The 20,293-nt window shown below is 42.2% G+C and overlaps 1 protein-coding gene across 2 annotated transcripts in view; it reads right to left on the bottom strand.

Moving 5' to 3' along the window:
- The window catches only part of PALM2AKAP2 (PALM2 and AKAP2 fusion), a 281,930-nt gene extending 262,286 nt beyond the window's left edge, over positions 1–19,644 (bottom strand). For both annotated transcript variants that reach the window (XM_071579901.1, XM_071579902.1), the window contains exons 1-2: positions 19,631–19,644; positions 18,255–18,300 (exon numbers count right to left, since the gene is read on the bottom strand). In XM_071579901.1, coding sequence (XP_071436002.1) covers positions 18,255–18,299 — 45 coding nt within the window. In that variant the 5' untranslated portion in view covers position 18,300; positions 19,631–19,644. The remainder of the gene's footprint in view (positions 1–18,254; positions 18,301–19,630) is intronic.
- Between the last annotated feature and the right edge of the window lie 649 nt (positions 19,645–20,293).

The raw sequence follows: 20,293 nt of genomic DNA, 5'->3' as shown, positions 1-20,293 counted from the left end.
ATTTCTTGGCTCACATGGAGCATTCAGTGGGAGTGGCAGTAATACTTCTCTCTCACATCCATAAGGAATTCTCTGTAACAGAAAAAGATACAGAAAAAATTCTCTTCTTTTCTGATGTAACTTTTGCCAAATCAAAGCCATAATGATCTTTTCTGCAGTCCTGTGCTGAACAATTGGCATTCAGAGAAGATACACATACCAATAAAACATGACTCTTTTACCACAGCTTGTTGCGAGGATGCATCTTTGTTGAGCAGTTCTCTGGCTGACAGTCCTGGTAACTGCTGGTGCTGGAAAATGCTCTCTTTCTTCCTAGAGGATTGTTAGGAAACTAGTCCCAACACTTTCACCTTTTCAGTTTTCCTCTCTGAATCTTAACAGCCTTAAAAAACTCAAAATTTCCCACCACCTGTCCAAGTTCACAGCTTGGAAGTCAAAGGCGAAAATTATCCGTTCTACTGCTAAGGTTTTTGAAAATACTTGCCAGAGTTACGTGATCTGTAATGACTCGGACAGAATAGTTCTGTACAGCTGAAAATATTTCCATCTATGCTTCTCCTTCCTAAAGTAATTTGTTACTCTCAGCCTAAATGAGATTTTTACTTTCTAAGGGTTAGTTGCTTTGGATATGTCTGTGAACTAAAATAGAAAGGGAGAGAAATCAAACTATGTCCATGGGTGCTGTTGCTGCAGAGATGGAAATGGAGTCTATTTATTTCCTAGGTCATGGTAAACTGTGAGAGGATGTTCTTGCTTTACTACTCTAGAAATAAAGGAGTATTCATAAAATCACAGATTGGGTTCAGTTGGAAGAGACCTTAAAGATTACCTAGGTTCAATTCCTCTGCCATGGGCAGAGACACCTTCCACTAGACCAGGTCGCTTAAAGCTCTGTCCCACCTGGCCTTGAACACTTCAAAGAATGGGGCAGCCATAGCTTCTCTGGGCAACCTGTTCCAGTGCCTCATCACCCGCATAGTAAAGAATTTCTTCCTAATACCTAATCTGAACAGATCCTCCTATAATTTAAAGCCATTCCTCTTGTCCTATCACTACATAGACTGGTAAAAACTCCTTCCCCAACTCTCTTCCCCCCTTTAGGTACCAGAATGTGCTATAAGGTCTCCCTGGAGCCTTCTCTTCTCCAGGCTGAATATCCCCAGTTCTCTCAGCTTGTCTTCTTGGTAGAAGTGCTTAGTTCTCCTGATCATCTTCATAGCCTCCCCGAGACTAACTTCAGCAGGTCCATGTCCCCCTCAAGTATGTGATGATAGTTGCTGGAAAAAAATGTCTGAATAAGTACATTAAGGACATAAAAAAATTGCATTGCCTCCTTTCTGAAACAAAAATTAAGACTTCATGCTGAGTTTACTGAGTAAGGCTCTTTGGCATGTATTTTTGAGTCAGATGAGGAGCTAATGGATCCCACACAACACAATACTGTGAAGAGGCAGCTGTGCTCATCCTAACTGCTCTCTGCTGATATTGGAGCAAGTTAGCAGCTTGTTTCTATTACCTTTGATATTTGTTGTGCATACATTCCAATAATATGGTTTGTTACAATAAGGACACGTTTTGGATACCTAGCAGATCCAAAAGCAAGATGGACATCTTTGCACAGATGTAAGTACTTCAGTGTATGACTTAGACATGTCCTAAATGATTGTGATTATTCTTTCAATGTCTTTTAACCAAGAAAAATGTTTCCAATATTTTGTAGATGGAATAAGCTATGGTAAACTTTGAAGAATATACAATTTGAAACACTGAATGCTATTTACACAGCGATTGTGATGCAATTTTCAGTACAAAAAACCTCTACTCCTGGACCAATCCAAACAATTTTTGGTATTTCTCAACTAGCCAAAAGAGTGTTCAATATTGTTTGTTAAGGGAGAAGAAACAGTCTGAAAAGGAGTTGTTAAATCACATGCCAATTTGACTACTGTAACAGTGTAAAACTCAGGAGGTTAATTTTTGCTATGAAACAGTAAGAGATAGTCACTAGCTCTGCCACCTTTTCACTCTGCTGTACCCAATATCTGCAATTCTGGATTGCACCTGGAAACATGTAATGCTTCAGCAATATATCCACAAGCAAATCAATTGCTTATTGTTCATGTTTCAAGTGGGGCTTTATTAAGATAAAAAATTCTGCTATGGAAGGAGAAACAGCTTCAAATGGAGTGCAAGCTAACAGAATATCAGCAGTGAAAGGTCTCTCTGGTCAGTTTCTTAAATATGATGTAAACTGTCTTAGAACATAGAGAAAGACAAATCTGTAAAGCTGTGCTATACTCTAAGAACCAGCTGCCTTACCTTAATGCATGCTGAAAGACTTTCAGCACATATAGCTCAAGATGTAACCACAAAGAAATCCCTGCCTCAAGATAAGGTTTTTAGGGGCATTTGGTAACTTATTTGCCCTACAGATCATGCACTATTCGTTTTCCAGCCCCCAAATACATACTGAGGACCTGCTCCAAAGTTTCAGAGCAAAGTTTGGCATTGTTTTGCAAAGGCAACTCAACACCAAGTTGGGTTGAAAAAAAAGAGAAGTGAAATTCTGTCACAGTAGTCTTGATTTACTTCCGTCTGCGTTAATTTACACTAGCTGAAGTGCAGGGTTCTCATCCCCTTTGATTTTAGGTTAGGGCATTAGGGAACTTTCGTTTTGCTAAACCTTCAGAGTTTCACACCTTCCAGGATCAACAATGAAACCGCAAACATGGTTTCACTGAAACTGAAAATATCTTCTCTTTCAAAATTTTTTTCCCTCGTCCTGCCCAAACAGAGAAAAGAGATGTAAAAGAAATGGTACTATCTTTCCTCTTGCTCTTTTTTTATTCCTGTTGGTAACATTTCTATCGAGAAAAAACTTCTGTTGAAAAAGATTCAGCTGAAAAAGTGACTCCTTGCAAAGTACAGGAAGCTTATTCCAGCAAAGGTTACTAAGTATCTGCACTCTTGGTAACATGAAAAGGAAGAAGTCAAGGACTGGGGCTGTTAGAACCACGCCACCAAAAATGGCTTTCTCCTGGGAGTGAACAAGAACACATGGAGTTTAAAATACTGTAATTGGTTTTTTACATTCAAATCTGAACTTCTAATAGGTGAGTTTAGCCACTTCTAACTATGCCTCTATACTGCTGATAAGACTATGTGATGAGTGGCAAAGCATGACACTCTCAAGTTTACACATATTGTGAAACCCACTTTCCCACTTTATCCTCAGCTTTATACCTAGTTGTCCTAGGAAATCTGATTTACATGTCTTATCTGGCACAGATCTGATGTTTTACAATAACAAAGACTCAGAAGTGGTGTGAACACTTAGAGAAATATTATCGGGCTGTTGCCGCTCACCACTGAAACTAGCAGCAAAATTCCTGTAAACTTAATTGGAAGCAGAATAGTGTCCTACTGCAAAATGGAATAGGGACTGCTGGTCCTAGATCCAATTAAAAAGGTAATTTTATGTACTCAGACATGATCAGGTTGCCTAACATACCTGAACTCCAGAGACTGTCTACTATGTACTTACCCTATCCAGAACACAAAGTAAACCAGCCCAGCTTCAGATTTCTGCTGCTGTAGTTGGATTAAATTGTTCTCCTGGGTCTGCAAGCATCCATACTCAGCTGCCAAATCTAAGAAAAACCTTGTGCCAGCACTGCAAGAAAACTGACTGGTTGAAGAAGAACCCTTTACATGCAAGCAGAGTGACTGAGAAACATCTGAGGACAAGCAAAAAAAATGGTGATCCACCCTGGAAGAAATACATAGAGTTATTCCTACCGTTAAACAAGATCAACTCAACCTTGGTATTGTCTTCACCAGGCCGGACAACTCCATCTTATCTCAGCAGTTACTTTCCTCCACTTCTGATCATTATTGAGTCTCCCGGACTCTTCTCCATTCTGCTTGTGGCTTTCTTGAACACTAATATCCAGCATGGATCTGACCAAAGCATCATTTCATGTGCCTAACAGGTAGCATTCTTGAATATATATCTATATATATCTATATATCTATATCTATATATCTATATATATCAGCCTTTTGTTTGTTTATATATTTTTATATATGTATTACCATGCATATCTCATCATCATCATGGCTAGGCTTTGTGAACAAAGATTTGGGAAGGGTACTACCCACACTTGCTGCAAGCATGCTGGTGGCTAAAAAGGCCAATGTGGGATAGGCAAGTCCGGTTGCAAAAGGCACAGTAAGACGTCTCCTTAGGTGATATTGGGGAGGAATGGTTCTTTCTGAGTTGCCTTTTCTCCTTGAAACTGATTCTGCATGAGTTCTCAAAGGAAGCAGCAGCATCGTGCATGGTGTGTCTCCTTGAATCCCGACTGGAAGCCAGAGCAGACCATTGGTGGCAGTCAATATGGCCAAGGCTGAACTACTGTTTCAGGGAGTCCTTATAACTCCTCTTCAGGGCTCCTCTCTTGCGGCAGCTGGTGGCAAGTTCACCATAGACCACAATCTTCGGGAGGCAGTGATCCTCCATCCTGGAGATGTGCCCTGCCCAGCGCAGCTGCATTCTCATCAGCATGGCCTCGATACTGCTGACCCCTGCCTGTTCAAGAACAGACACATTGGTCATGTAATCAGACCAGTGGATGTTTAGGATTGAATGGAGGCAGCGCTGATGGAAGTGTTCAAGGAGCCACTGATGGTGGTGGTAGATGACCCATGATTCAGACCCATATAAAAGAGTGGACAGCACAATGGCTCTGTAGACACTGATCTTTGTACTTTTCTTCAGGTGTTTATTGGACCAGACTCCATATTTTATGGAGTTTTCCAAAGGCTCTGTATGCCTTTGCTAGTCTGTTGTCTATCTCTTTGTCAATCTTACCATCTGAGGAAATGATGCTTCCCAGATAGGTGAGCTACTGGACTGACTTAAGCTTTGATTCACCTATGGTGATGTGGGGATGGTGGAAGACTTCCTGAGGTGCAGGTTGGTCTTCTGTCTTCTTCAAGCTGATTTCCAGCCCAAAAACCTCAGCAGCCTCTGCAAAGCAGGATGTTAAGCGCTGCAGAGCTGCTTCTGTGTGAGCAACGAGGGCGGCATCTTCAGCAAAAAGCAGCTCACAGACAAGGTGATTCAGGGTCTTAGTGTGGGCCTTCAGTCACCTGCGGTTGAATAGGTTTCCCTCGGTACGATATCAGATGTAGATGTCGTTTTCTTCATCGAGGTCTGCCGCGGCTGTTTGGAGCATCATGCTGAAGAAGATTGTGAATAGAGTTGGTGCAAGAACGCAACCTTGTTTCACACCATTACTTATTGGAAAGGGCTCAGAGAGTACATCACCATATCTGACTTGTCCATGCTAATCCTCATGTAGCAGGATGATCATTTGATCATTTTGAGGAGCAGGGGAGACATCCTAAACATTCCAAGATCTGCCACAGGCCTTTTCTGCTCAGTGTCAAAAGCTTTGGTGATGTCAACAAAAGTTACATAGAGTCCTTTGTTCTGTTCTCTAGACTTCTCTTGCAGTTGTCTGAGAACAAACACCATGTCTGTGGTGCTCCTATTGGCTCTGAAACCTATCTTGGCTTTCAAGTAGAAGTTCTTCTTCAATAGCAGGTACTGATCTGTTCAAAAGTATTCTTGCAAGGATTTTACCAGCAATGGAGAGCAAAGTAATACCTCGGTAATTTGAGCAGTCTGATTTTTCTCCTTTCTTCTTGTACAGGGTGATGGTGACTGTATCATAGAGATCTGGTGGTAGTTTGTCTTGTTCCCAGCAACACACAACAAGTATGTGAAATTTGGCATGGAGTGCTTGACCTCTATACTTCCAGATTTTGGGTGGAATTCCATCAATCTCAGCTGCCTTTCCAGTTTTCACCAGTTGTATGGCCTTAAGTGTCTATAGTAGGGGCTATATCCAACTTGTTTTTCACCGGTTGTCGTGTAATGTGCTGAATTGCTGAGCCTTGGACTACACGGTTGGCACTGAAGAGAGTCTGAAAATGTTCAGAGCATCAGTTCAAGATGGAGGTTTTATCTGTGAGAAGCATTTGGCCATCTGCACTGAGTAGGGAGCTTTGAACCTGGTGAGTGGGTCCGTACACTGCTTTCAGGGCCTCAGAGAATCCTCTTTGGTCACCCAAATCTGCGCATAGTTGAGTCTTTTCTGCTAGGTCGAGCCACCATTTGTTCTGGATGTCTCGAAGTTTCTGTTGGACCTCACTGCATGCAAGATGAAAGGTGGCTTTTCTTATATGGCAAAATGGCTGAGCAAGGTGTGTTTGGTGAGCAGTTCTCTTCTTCTTCAACAATTCCTGGATCTCTTGATTGTTTTCAACAAACTAGTCTTTGTTTTTCTTGGAGGAGAACCCTAGGGACTCTTCAGAGGACTGCAGGATGCAATTTTTAATATGCTGCCAAAGTGCTTCAAGAGAGGGATCTATGGGATTATCTTTAAGTCTAGTTCGAAGGTTTACCTGGAAGCTGTCTCTCACTGTAGCTGTTAGAAGATTGCTGACTTGGAGCCTCCTCCTTGGAATGCCACCTCTCTTAGGTTTGGGCTTGAAGTGGAGGTTAAGTTTGCAACGCACAAGGCAATGGTCTGTTTAACATTCTGCACTCGGCATCACTTGCATATGATGGACATCGCAAACATTTCTCTGTTTCAGACAGTCAAGGAGGTGTCAATGCTTGGATTGAGGATGCATCCAGGTTGTCTTCAGGCTGTCTTTCTGCTGAAAGATAGTGTTGCTGATGTTGAACTGCTGTTTTGCACAAAGCTCTAGCAGGAACTGACCATTATCATTGGAGTTTCCAACACTGTGCTTGCCCACTACTCCTTTTCAGGCTTCAGAGTTCTTTCCTACTCTGGTGCTGAAGTCACCAAGGATTATGGTCTTATCATCTGCAGGAACCTTTTGGGTGAGGTGGTGCAGGTCGGTGGAGAATTTGTCTTTTTCCACTGGGTCAGTTTGGAGAGTTGGGACATAAATGCTAAAAAGAACAACATGTTGTTTGTTGTGTACTGGGAGGTGTAAGGAGAGCAATCAGATTGACCTGTTGGCAAATTTTCAAGTTTGAGGGTGATGGAGTTTTTAACCATGAAGCCAACTCCTGAAAGGTGACTTTCATTTTTGGGTTTGCCTGACCAGTAGAGTGTGTAGCCGGCATCATGTTCTTTAAGGCTGCCTTCCTCATGAAGATGAACTTCACTGAGAGCAGCGATGTCAATGCTGAGTTGTGACATATCTATCTATCTATCTATCTATCTATCTATCTATCTATCTATCTATCTATCTATCTGTCTGTCTGTCTGTCTATCAATTATGCCTATTCCATGACGGATGAGACTGCTGAGTAATATTCACAGCATTATCCACTATCACTTTTTCCTCCGTAGTATTATCCAGCAGGTGATAAATACTAGGTGCTAAGAATACTTGTTTTGAAGACACCATGTCAAAAAGGCTAGTAATGTACCAGTACCATTTTAAGCTCTGGTTTTTTTTCTTGTATGTTCACAGTCTCTCCCAGCAAAGCCCATGTTATAGTGACTGTGCTGCATTTTCTGTCCTAGACTCATGAAATGCTATGTGGACCTGGAAAAAGGTCACAAGAGGCTAGACACACTTTGGTACAGGTTTCCACTGTAACAGCTGATTGCTGGTGTATATATTCTTCCTTCTGTTCTCCAGCCACTTCTACAATCTGTTAGCTTCATCTAGGCAGAGATCTGACCTACACAGCAGTGCCAGTGAGAAACCAGGTCTACCTTCGCATTGACACCTCCTCCAGCTCAGTGTGCCACTTGCAGCCAAAAGGCTGATCCATGCCACAAGTCCTGGAGTGTTGCTTTATGTTGGTGAGTTCACCAGTGCCACAGCAGCTCAGGGAAGCACAGTCTGATACCACTTCAGCTTTCAATGGACATGGATGAGCTTCATTAAAACCGCACTATTATCCAGACAGACTCTGACAGTATACAACAGGGTCACCTCATCTTTTTGGACTTTAGCACCATTCCACCAGGCACCTATGACTTGCCCACAGTCACATGGTCAGTGTTATCCACTTCAGTGTAAACTGGATTTATTTTACCAAGGAGCATGCGTTTTCAAAGTACTGGAGACAAAAGACTAATTTGTTTCCTTCTACATTTGGGCAAGAATGGTGGTTTGCCCTTAAATCTTACAGACCAAAGTGTAGTAGAAATTGTAGCTGTAGGCACTTGGACCACCAGAATATCACTGTTTTTTCCCTAGATCTGCCTTTCAGGACTGCTTGAAGGGGTTGTGAGTTTTCAAGCAGGGAAAGATGGTACAGTGCTGACCCAAGAGACATGGGTCAAATGCAGAGGGGAATTCACCCCAGTGCTCTGAGATTTGCGGCAGAGCCGTAAGAAGAAACTCCTACCAGCTTTCTCCAGCAGGGTTTTCCACCCACTCCTTCTCAGCAGAACACACCCCATCTTCAAAAATACAAGTTACAGTATTGTTTTAAAACCTATAAAAATAATTAATGTAAAGAGTTGTCTATAGTGTAAACTTTATTAATTCTGTAACTTCTCTGGAATATTCAGTCCTGTGAATTGTGGAGTAATTCACAGAGGAGGAGGTCTGTGACACATCAGTCTCATCAAACCCTTTGATCAGGATTGTCACACATGATAAGGACAAAAATACTGGTAAACCACTGCAATTCTATTATTTTTTTCTCTGAAAATCAGGAAGCTGAGACATATGAACAGGTCTCTATTTCACAGATGAGTTTCAGATATTTTACATGGATTTTAGTCTAAAGTTTGTATATTTTGAACCTTCAGCAATAACAACTGTAAATTTAGCACAAGGAACTGATACTTCTCAGTGTCTTACTCATACAGGGACACAGTTCTTAAAGGTGTTATATGTGAACTGTGGGGGCAGTCCCGTGGTGTAAAGGAGAGCACTCTGGACTCTGAATCCCAAGGTCCTGAGTTCATGTCTCAGTGGGGACCGTCCCCTGGCAGTTCAATGCCTCCCTGCCATCCCATCCTGCCAGATCTCAGATGCTCAGCAGGGTCAGCCCCGGTTAGTACTGGGTGCTGTAGATAGTCCCGAGGACTTCACTGTCACTGTCCAAGCTCACTTGGCCCTGGCAGATGAACCTTAGGACCTAAATAGTGGGGCCAGTTTTGCGCATGCTGTGCCTTACCTAAAAAAATCCACTGCGCAGGCTGGAAGGGCACACCCATGTGGGGAGAGCCCTTCCCAAAATCTTCACTGGCGAAGTCTGGCCATACATTATATGTTGACTGTTCTTTATTATATTTTTTAAAATAAAATAAGTTTAAGTTTTTTGAGTTTTTTTTCCTGGTTGGTAAGAAGTTACTTCCTTTACTAGAACAATTTACTAAGTTCTTGGTGATGCTGGAATGAGTTTATATACTTTACTAATTCAGCAGTTATCACTACCACAAGAAACAGTCTTGAAGATGCATCTTCAAATGCTGAATCAGCCCTCTGCTGGAGTCTATTTCCCTAACATGCAGCAAGTGCTTGCACATGCTTATATTTATTAAGAATAAATCCATGACTAACAACTGAGCCTTACTTATTACGTCAATGTGGGTTGTCATTCAAAAGAGATAAGGGATTAACTCTCAAGTACTATACTATTTGCATGGAGCTGCCAGAACTGACCAATACATTCAAGATAGTAGTTTTGTACCAAAGCCAGGTTATGAGACAATCCAGTGCCCTGTGCTGCAGTTATCATGAATTTAGTGATACCTTGGATACCAGATGCTTGTTTTATGTTCTGAACAGGAAACAGTTGGATGACTAGGGATCCTTAAAAAAACCATGGCTGTCAAAGGGAGTTTTTCTAAGGACCTGATGAGGGTGAGGAACAAAATTGTTCCGTAAGAGATTAGCAAGGAGGAAATGTATACCTGCTGGTGTACCCTTTCCCTCTGTGAAGCCCATTGGGAAAGACCAGTCATTGTGATGCTGGCACTCAGCTGGTTAATAGTTACATGCTTGCCTTTAGCATCTCCACTGCTCTGAATAATCTCAGCTCAGCACTTGCTCCTGCTGCTGGTGCCATGAAGAGGCTGCAGCTGTGTGACTGCAGCGAGAGATACGGGCTGCTCAGCTCTCCCTTCTCTAGCAATAAATTACATGGCAACCTGGCTTGTAATTTCTGTCTGCAATATTCATCCTCTTAGGGTCTCCTCAGCCATTACTTGCTCAGGTTACTTCCTCTGCTGCAGTGCTGCTTGCAGCTCTGCATGGCAAAGGAACATGGCTGAAGCAGAGGAGCTGAAAACCACATGCCTCAAAACGCTGGAAAACACCTTTCATTTTATCCTCTGCTGGTAAAAGGAGGACTTTCTTTCAAGGTGTGTAATTTTTTTAAATCTGTGCACATCTCTCCTGTCCCAAATCTCCAGCTGATTGACAGGGATTGCTATTGTAGAAACTGTAGAGAGGCTGAGCCACACCCTGCTGTTGGCTGTGGATCCTGACAAATTACGCTGGCAGCTCAAATTAAAACAGTGTAAGCACTGCCTAAATCAACAACCTGAGCTCTGCATCGTCTGGAAAGGGCAGCGACTCAGAGATGACGGCAGGTCTGTCTCCTTCCAAGAAGAGTTCACCAGACTTGGTTGCTGGACCTTTTTTTGTGTGCACAAAGAGTATTTGTTTTTGCTGGTGAAGAGGAATAAAGCTTTACATGCCTTCAGCATCTAACCTGGTTAGAAGTCAGCTAGGTAACAAAAAGCATCTGTGTGTCAAGAGCTACACAGGTCTGGTGTGCAACTGCTAACAGGCCATACCCATTTAATTGCTAGTGGACTTCGGTGATGTTAACCCTCGCAACTCTGTGGTTTTCTCAGATTAGAATTTGCAACAGAGAATGTTTTTCTGTGATAGGGAAATTAGGACAAGAGGCAGGTATAGGATCACTTTGGTTCCAAGTACTGCTCCTGAAACGCATCCTCAGCCTGACCAGTGCCTCAACACCCACATGCTGATGTGCTGTTTAAGAGAGAGTAAGATAATAGTTAATAATTTACTACATATGTATAGTCTAGTACATGCTTTTCTGAATGCATTCAGCAGACCAACCGTCTTGCTGGCGGTGGTATTTTGCAAGAATTTCGCTGATGGAAGAATACGTTTCATTCTGTATAAGAGTTAAACAGTATTTTTAAAGTGGGTAACGAGTTAGGTACAAGTAGTGATCCCTGGAAGAGCAAGAGTGCTCAAGGAGAGGCTAAGTTATCACTGTGCACCCTCTTACAGTCTCATCCCACTTTCAACCTAGCTACCCAACTATCCATTACTTCTATCATGGCATGCAAATCCTAAAGTCTAACCTCTGATTTCAGATGGACATCTGCCTACTAATACCATGGCGTGTGGCATCTGTCATTACAATTACACTCCAGGCTAGAGCTGTTCAATAGTTTACAAAAATATAAATCTTTCACCATTGTTTTATTTTACCAGAGACCTAACAACAACAAAAAAAATCACAAAACCCTTTCCACCTATTTTCAGTTTATTTTTCAAAATAAAATTTGGAAGGCACAAACCAAAATCTAGTATATCAGCTTCTTGTCGGTGCTCAAGAGATGTTGGTGTGTTAAGGGCTAGGAATGTGCTGTGGAAACAATTCTAAATTTAAACAGTTGAGTTTGGGTAAGTCTGGAAACTGTCTAGAAATTTCTCAGGGCAAATTGGTGTCTGGTTTCTATTTGTACCTACTTTTCAATGACATTTTGACAGAAATATTTTTCGTCATATTTGTGTTTCACTTGCTGTCATGTAAACATTCCTAAAGGAAAAATACAGATAAATCTTGAGAGAGTAATTTTAGTTTTCAGACATTACAGGCATTTTTCTTTGACTTTTGGCTTAAAATGGACAAAAGCCGTAACATTTCTTACACTGTGCATGAACTTTCAGTGTTTTATATGCTTCAGAAGCAAAGACAAGATACAACTATGCTTGCACAGGTTTCTCTTTGCAGGGTCTGACATGAAGCTGACTCATGGTATTGCTGCAGTCCAAGCTAGTGCTGCAGATCTGTATGCGGATCTCTTCACCTTTACAGCAATGCAAAGATAATTCTTCTCCCACAGCTGATTTGCACTGAGATTTGCAGGAACCTCACAGGTTCATGTCATGCTCACAATATAGATCTCACTAGATTTAGTTTTTGCTAATCCCTAGTTTACACATACTGAACCCATCCCTGGAAATATTTGCAGCAGGACACAGACTCTTCCTAATTCCACTGGATGTTCCTCACCACAGAGTATTCTGGAAATATATTAAGGTCTCACTAGCCCTCAAGTCTTTTAGCTGAGAATGTAGAAGGCTGACAGCTACAGGAGGATTTTTAATTTTTCAGGTGCTTGGATTTGGGACCACCAAAGAATGAGATGGCAGGGAAATGGTTGTGACTAATCAGAACCATAAATATTGAAAATAAGACAATGAGGGGAAAATGGGAATGCAAAACTGGATTAAACTGTAGCAGCAATAGTCAAATAAGCTTCATGATGAATTGCAATGGGGGCTTTCTTTAGTGTCACAAACGCGAGATTTAGTTACTTCAGGAATGTGCTTGAGTACATGGAATGGCTGCACTACATTAGGCCATTGAACCCATGCTCCACTCCAGTACACTGCCTAAAGCAGAACCAGGAGCACGGCAAATACATGTTAAAATTCTCTGCCAGACTCTCGTAATTTGCAACTTAAACATTGCTTCTAGTGGGAAAGGCCTTCATGGATTTCACTTCTATGAGCATGTCCAGTTTGTCCTCAAGCCCAAGTGTGCTCTTCAGCATACACCATGTCCCAGAAAGTGGGGCTCTACAGCTTAACAACTCATTATAGAAAGAATGTAGTTTTGGGTTTGTTTTGTCCACAACTGCTAACCTCCTTAGATACCTACTAATTCTTGTGCCAAAATATGTAAGTAACATTTACTTATCCTCTCCGTAACACTCATGACTTCTGCAGATTCTTCTCACTCACCTATTTTCCAAGCAGAAAAATCCCAGCCTGCTTATTCTTTCCATATCCTGCTGCCTTATTTCTTCTTCCTCCAGGCTTTAGGTCTGAAGACAACTGAACTCAGACAGATTTGAACCCATGCTTAATGTCAAGGACAAAAACATTACTTCCTAAAGGAAGGCATTGGAAACTAGTGTATTAAGTCACTACAGCAAACTAAACCGTTGATTAAGTGAATTTGCCACATCTTTCTAAGTGATTGTCAACACCAGAGTTTCAAATTTTCATGAATGAAGTTCTCTGAAAGGACTCACAAAGGTTGCACAGAAGTATTACGGTAAAAGGATGCCGGGTACAAGATCTACCAATCATGAGTTTTCATTTTGTGGAGTAATAGACAATAGTAGCGAAGGGGCAGAAGATATATTGGCACCTTTCTGTCAATAAATTTTCTGAAATCTATGGAAAGCACATGATACTCATGGCAGTTGGGTGTCCAACTTAGAAATATAGAATGCTGAGCTTATCACCAACTGTGGTACTGAAACTGTACCAGTACTGTCTTTCCTAAAGATGACATTACTATTCTGAAAGACCTATGCAGAAATTAGTGCAATGATATATGTAAATATAAATGCACCTGCCTCCATTTTAGGGGGACTCAAAAACCTCACTTCGTACGGGTTTAACTGTCATGAAACTAATCTCCTATGCAGGGCAAGGATCCCTTCCTCATCCCTGTTGAATCACCACCCGCAGTAGTTCTTGTTCCTTCCAAAAGGCAATGCTGCTCTGACTGCAGAGCCATGTTCTGCAGTACTAGTATGGTATTACTTTAAATTTGGATGCATAAATCTGCACTGCTCTCCCTTAACACCTGAGCCCACAGATGTGAAGGGCTATTTTAAATGCAAGACATCATTTACCAAATAATCCAACTTGCTCTCTTTACTCCACCAGCACACTTTATGTTACCTGCACACCAGCAATTTTCATTTACATTGAAGTACAAACAGACAACACATTAAAACCTTATAAAGCTGCTTCCTATAAGCTTTCCCCTATCTTTGCTATCAAGGAACTGCAGTTTCCCTCACTAACAGCAACTTTTTGAGACCTCTCAGAAAGCCAGTCCTTAATCCATCTAAGGCAGACCACTGATACAGAAGAAGGCAATTTTTAAATAACAGTTTCCTGCCATACTCCTGATGACATTTGAGTAACATTGGTAGATCCAGCTCAACAAATTCATCATCTCATAGAAAAAGCAAGAATGGTCTTTGACAGGAAGTATCTTTGATATGGCTACTTGTATGTCAATGATTACTTCCTTTAACTGAGTTACTGGTTCTCTGAGCTGGGTACTGGTAAGCAGTAACCACTGTTGCTGATGTTTTTATCTGCTAAGGAATCAGTATAGTACCTCCCCACTTGAATCTCTAGGCTTGACGTGTCTTGGACCTGAAAAACTTCTTCAGCTCCTGAGCTGGTTGTTGTTTAAGTTCTTGATTTCTCCTCAGTGCTGCCCCTCAATGATTGCCTTTAATGCACCTGAAGTAAGCGTAATGCATGTTCATTGCATCATATATGCATTTGTACCCCAGATGTAACAATACAGACTCTACAATGCCACTTTTCAGCTTTATGACTGCTAGATAAGGAATAGAAAGCATTTATCAGATCACTATCTCTGCAGACACAGAGAAGGGGCCTTATAATAAGTTGTGGAGCAATGTAGCTTATTTATCCAAAATGAGATAAATTAGCTCACCTGACCCCACTGAGCCTGATTCTTCTAGGACTGTTCGCATTTCAAGTTTCTAAGCCAAAAACTTAAAACCAAAATAAAACCAAAACTTAAAGCCAAAAAAATGCTTTTTTCACCAAAAATTTTACCCATCAATCCACTTCAGGAGAAGAGCAGATGCAAACACTTAATTATTCTGTACAGAAACAAGATTAGAGAGAAGATGGCTTCAGACCTCCTCCTTTAACTTCTTCCTTGCCTCCTGAAGGTGTTTTCCCACAGCATTTTGAGTGGGCACCACTCATTCCATTGCTAGTAGAGCAGCAGATGTATGCTGTGGTGATTTAGGGCCAGGCCCAAGCAGATGTTAGGAGCAGTGTCTCATGACAGAAAAATTCATCTGTATCTTTTGCACATGATACCCAAGGGGGAAGATGTGATCTCTGCTCAAGGAAGGATCAGAAAACTAATCGCTCCTGGTCTTCCTAGGTGCTCTCCAGAACACAGAGGTTTTGTCTTCCTCCTTAGAAGAGAAAACTGGGTTCTGCTTTTTAGTAGTAGTCTCACATTTCCCCACTTCTCAAACCAGATTTATACAGTGCTCTGTCTTGCTATAGTCAATTATAGGGACTTCACAAAGATCTGAAAACCACAGCTTAAAACTTACACATTTGAAACTTTTGTTTTAGAATAACGTATTCTATTTTTTGAAGACTATTTTGATATTTCTTGTCCTAATAAACCATAGCATCCAAATACTGCTCAATGTTGCATGCATACCTAACAGCTTCCTGACACAGGGGCAAAGTCCGTTATTCACATTTTTACAGATAGAAAACGAATGCACAGAGAAGCCTGTTGTGTACTTGGAGAGTACTTCCTGCAGACAAAACAAGTGGCTAACTCACATTCACTAAGGTTTATATTAATGTCTTAACAGTAGACTCCTTCTTTTTCTCTTCCCTTAATACTTGCCTCTGTGCCAGAGAGGCATGTACTCAAACTGTGGTAAGTCAGAGTAACAAAATCAAATCAAACTTCCAAAAGCTGTCAGCATTCTGCTGTAAAAATTTGTATTTCCATGTTTGGATTTGTTTACCTTAAATATTCAGTGATGCACACTTAAAATTTATTCTGCACATCTTCCTTACAAACTCATTTGCTGTGGGGATTATGGAAGCAAACATACAGGCAACAAACAGTGTGTAGACAACCCAGTGGCAAGTGGATTTTTTTCTATAAGACTAGGATACAACCAGAGTGATCAATGAATGCTGGAGTAAGCTTCTACTCATGTGGTGAGATACTGCACCTTGTTAAAACAGAGGAAACACCAAGCTGAACCATCTCTTTCTTCTGAGAAAGGCCAAACAACATTTGAGGACTGACCTTATTTTAGCTGACCGGTGGCAGAAGAGAAATGCCTAAATTGTGTTGTGTCACTCATTCTGACACAGCAAAGCTTACACTAGAAATAAGCTTTTCTGCATTCTGTCAAACATTTGCAGCAGTCCAAGCAAAGGAGAAAAGTTACCTAACAAGCTTATATGGAAAACCAGTTGCCCTGCAGAGTGGTAAGCAAACAAGTCAGTTCATGGACCCACATTAAAGCTTAAAATAAGACTGAATATTTTTGATGCTGAAGTAATTTTTTTCAATCTAATTAACTGCATACATTTCTACATTATGTTTTGTTTATTGCCAGAAATAGAGACCAAAATGGAAATATGTATAGAAAATGAAGATTCAGATTCTCAAGGTCTTCACTTATACCAGCATAAACCTACTGAAAAAGCTGCAATATACCAGGTGATCATTTTAAATCCATAATGGCCTCATTGGTGTGAAATACAAAGCACAGAAGAAGAGCACTTCATCTAGTTTGGTGAAAGGTTTAAGGACATCATGTGGAAATGGGTGCTGTTTGGTGATCTGTTATATAACATTCAAAAGAAACAACAATAATGTAAAGCTTTTTTCTTTTTCTTTTTTTTTTTTTAATGTGGAGACAGAAGTTTTTCAGAGCTATGCAGAGCAGCAATACATGGAGCAGTGCTGCAGTACAATTTTGCCATAAAGGAGTCCCCAGTCACAGGCAGCTGTGAGGCTACCCTCTGGAGAAACGTTCCTGGTGTTTCCATTTGGAGATAGGTCAATCCCTATGCTAACAGAAAACTGTGACCCAGCTCAAACACATGCATCTTCTTTCCCCTGTCTGAAAATTACATGGTTATAGCTTCCTCTGTCCCCCTATCAAATGATACCATTTGCTTTTTCACAGGAATTATTTTAGATAGAACACCACCACACCACGCCCCCCAATTTATTTGTTTAAATCTCCATGGAATTATCAGCAGAATAGTGGACGTCAAGAATGTAGCTTGAAACGACAGCAGCAGCAGTGGTAGCAGCAGGTATTCCTCTTAGACTACAAAGGAAATCTGTAACCTGTGCTGGCTACAGAAAAGCATAACATCTGTTGATCACTGGGGGAACCAGGGAAGGGAATGCAAACTCATGAGGGCTCTGCCATGTTCTGTTCTCCTTCAGACCTCCAGGGTGTGCGGTCCCCGGCACGGACGGTGCCATCTGTCTGGGACTGGCACAGCTGCATCAACATCTCAACCATGGGGAAAAAGAGCTGGGTGTCACTCTAACAAGGGCAGGCTGTATGGGGCTGTCAGACTGGTAGTGCCCACAGAAACACAGGCCTTTTGACATGGTGCCTGTGACATTCCAGTAGATGAGCTGGCAACTTCTGTGTGCCAGGACGATGTCAGATTCTAAACACCCAGGCCCAATCCTCACCAAGTGTCACTGCCCACATCCCTCAGAGACCTGCACCATCTGAGCTCATGGCTCACTCCAAATTACTGTACTAAATCTGAAAACAAAAGTTAGAAGTAAAATGGGGCTAAATCCTGCCTAGACTTTACCCCTCACAGAATACAACTCAGAAGGGAATTTGTTTGAAGGCATGTGCTCAGCTAGGGAGCTGAGGTGACAGTTTAACTTGTAGATTAAATAATTACACCATTTTGATAATGCAGTGTCTGATTGTCTAAAAAATTAATAATAACACAATTTTTTCTGCAATAAAAGCCACCCTTCAGCAGATCCTATTGCTTAACTTCTTAATCAGCTAAGCAAAAGCTCCCACTGTGACAAAATACATTTTCAGCAGAGTACTGATTTTCTCCTGCAATATTCTCTCCTCCCCATTTACTCCTTTTTTTCTTCTCCATCATCAATCTTTTAAGCATGCCACTGTGCATTCACATTTTTCTTTCTGCACGTGTCAGCTCAACGCTATTCCTCAGAGCTCAAATCCCGCAAAGCAGACTTTAACCACTCCTATACCGAACAGGGAACTCCACACACAACTTCGCAAAAGCCAGGCTCTCCGGGTGCTTCCCAACCACTGTGCTGGAATACCCCCTTCCCTCCACCACCCACAGCTATGGACAAAAGAGCAAGTAAAATGAAACTGACTTACTGCTATGGCTTGGAGCCTTTCCTTGTGCAACTCTGCTTCCGCCATCCTGGAGAGAAGGACACGGGAGGAGACAGAGGGAGACGGGTTGGGGCGGGGGTGGGGGGGTGGGGGCTGGGGGTGGAAATAGAAGAAACAAAAAGGCAAACAAAACCAAAACGGAGCACACACTGCAGTCACCGTAGGGGGAACTGGAGTAATTGCAAAGAAAGCTGAGCTCCTGTGCAGCAGTCCGCCACTTTTGGAGACACTACAGGCTGGCTCACGGTAGGATCATTTTAGTCACTGGACCAGTGCCTGCCTCGCTGCCTGTCTCCCAGCTGTATTGCTAACTGCATTTCATTGCTGCTTCTGTGTGCTAGTGCTGTAAAACAAACCATGTATGCACTCTCCAAGCAGCTGAGCAAAGGGATAGCTCGCATGGCTATAATTTTTTGCGTTGACGTCTCAGCTCATTTGCTCCTCCTATGGGGTGCTGGGTCATGACAGGAGCTGGACATCAGTAGCGTGCACAGTAATCCAAACCTGCCTGACTGCAGCAGAGGATGCAGACAGCTGTGCCACAGCATGTCCTTAGCGAGCAGCACAGCAGGGAGGGAAGGACGGCAGCACATGGCGCAGTGAGAGGGAGCTGCGGCAGGCAGGCAGGCAGGCAGGCAGGCAGGCAGGCAGGCAGGCAGGCAGGCAGGCAGGCAGGCAGGCGGTGTCTGCAGCCCCAAGATAGAGCAGGTTTGGCTAAGGGAAAGGACAAAGTGGCAGTAGGAGGGAGAGCCACTTGTGAATGCAGTAGTAACATGGCTTCTGATGTAGGGCAGCCCTTAAGAGAAATGATGAAGAGCATGTGGACGGGAAGAAAGAGGTAAGGCATCCACACACCCTGCATTTAACATACATTGCATGTTAAAACACTGAATTGGTATTAATATGCAAAAGTGACAAAGCTGTGTGTACAAACAATCTGACTGAAGACCCTAGGGTTATAAATAGAGAAGGAGGCAGGTGAGGAAGGGAGGGGGTGCCTGAGCCAGAATCATGGAGGTACCCTTGTTTTACATTGTGGCTTTGGTTTTGCCTGCAACGTCCTCACATTTTTATTTTTAATGATATGATCTCCGTCTGCTTTCTTTTCTCATAGCCAGCTAAGAAACCCCCACTCTATCCCAGTCCAGCCCCATAGGGTGCTACTGTAGATGTCTCTGAGCCATGGCAGCCACAATGCCATGTGTAGCAGAAGTGCATTTTGCAGCATATAATTTTGAGGTAATAACCTCATGCTGAGAAGATAGAAAAAATTCATCATTTTGGAGGAAAGCAATCTGTAAGTCACCCTGCTTCCCATGTTCCTGCCCTTTCAAGTGCCACCCAACCCGGCATTTTACCTTTCTACATCCCAGTCTCCTCTCCCAGACATCCACCATCTCCAGCCCACTTCCAGCTCTAGGATGTGCTACTTGCTGCAGGCTGCTTTTCAATGCAGCTGCTTTGTCAAGCGCTTTCACCTCTTGGTCCCATTTCCCTTACTGGTGCACAGCATCCTTGTCTTGTGACAGCATGTCAAAGTGACTTCTTGCTTAGCTTTGCCTCTGTGAAAGAAGTCCTCACAGAACATTATATAATTCCAGTAGTCTCTGTGGCCAAAAGGCAAAGTTTTATTGCCATATCCCAAGCGAGGCAGTATCTGGATAAGCTGGTATTGAGGTGTTGGGGTGAGCTCACAACTAAGGGAAAGCAAAAATTGCAGTTAGATACTGGGATACTCTTTCAGTCTTCCAGCTTTAAGTAATTTTTTGAATAGCACCTGTCTTGTGGTTTATTTTGTCCCTTTCAGCTTGTTGTTTTTCTTCAAAACCTCTCTCTTTTGTTTTCCATTACCAGGTAAAGATCCATGCATTGATACTTGTATTACTACAGCTAGTTTTGAAATACTTCATCACACAGGATCCAGACATCTATACTCCCCCATGTGCTCTGAGAACATATATGGACAACTCCTACAAAGGCTTGACAGCTATGCAATTAAATCCCTTCAATACCCTTCTCAT

The sequence above is a fragment of the Pithys albifrons genome, chromosome Z (genome assembly GCF_047495875.1).
Source record: "Pithys albifrons albifrons isolate INPA30051 chromosome Z, PitAlb_v1, whole genome shotgun sequence".
Classification (NCBI taxonomy): domain Eukaryota; kingdom Metazoa; phylum Chordata; class Aves; order Passeriformes; family Thamnophilidae; genus Pithys; species Pithys albifrons.
Note: the sequence above shows the minus strand (reverse complement) of the source record. Positions and strands in the feature narration are given on the sequence as shown.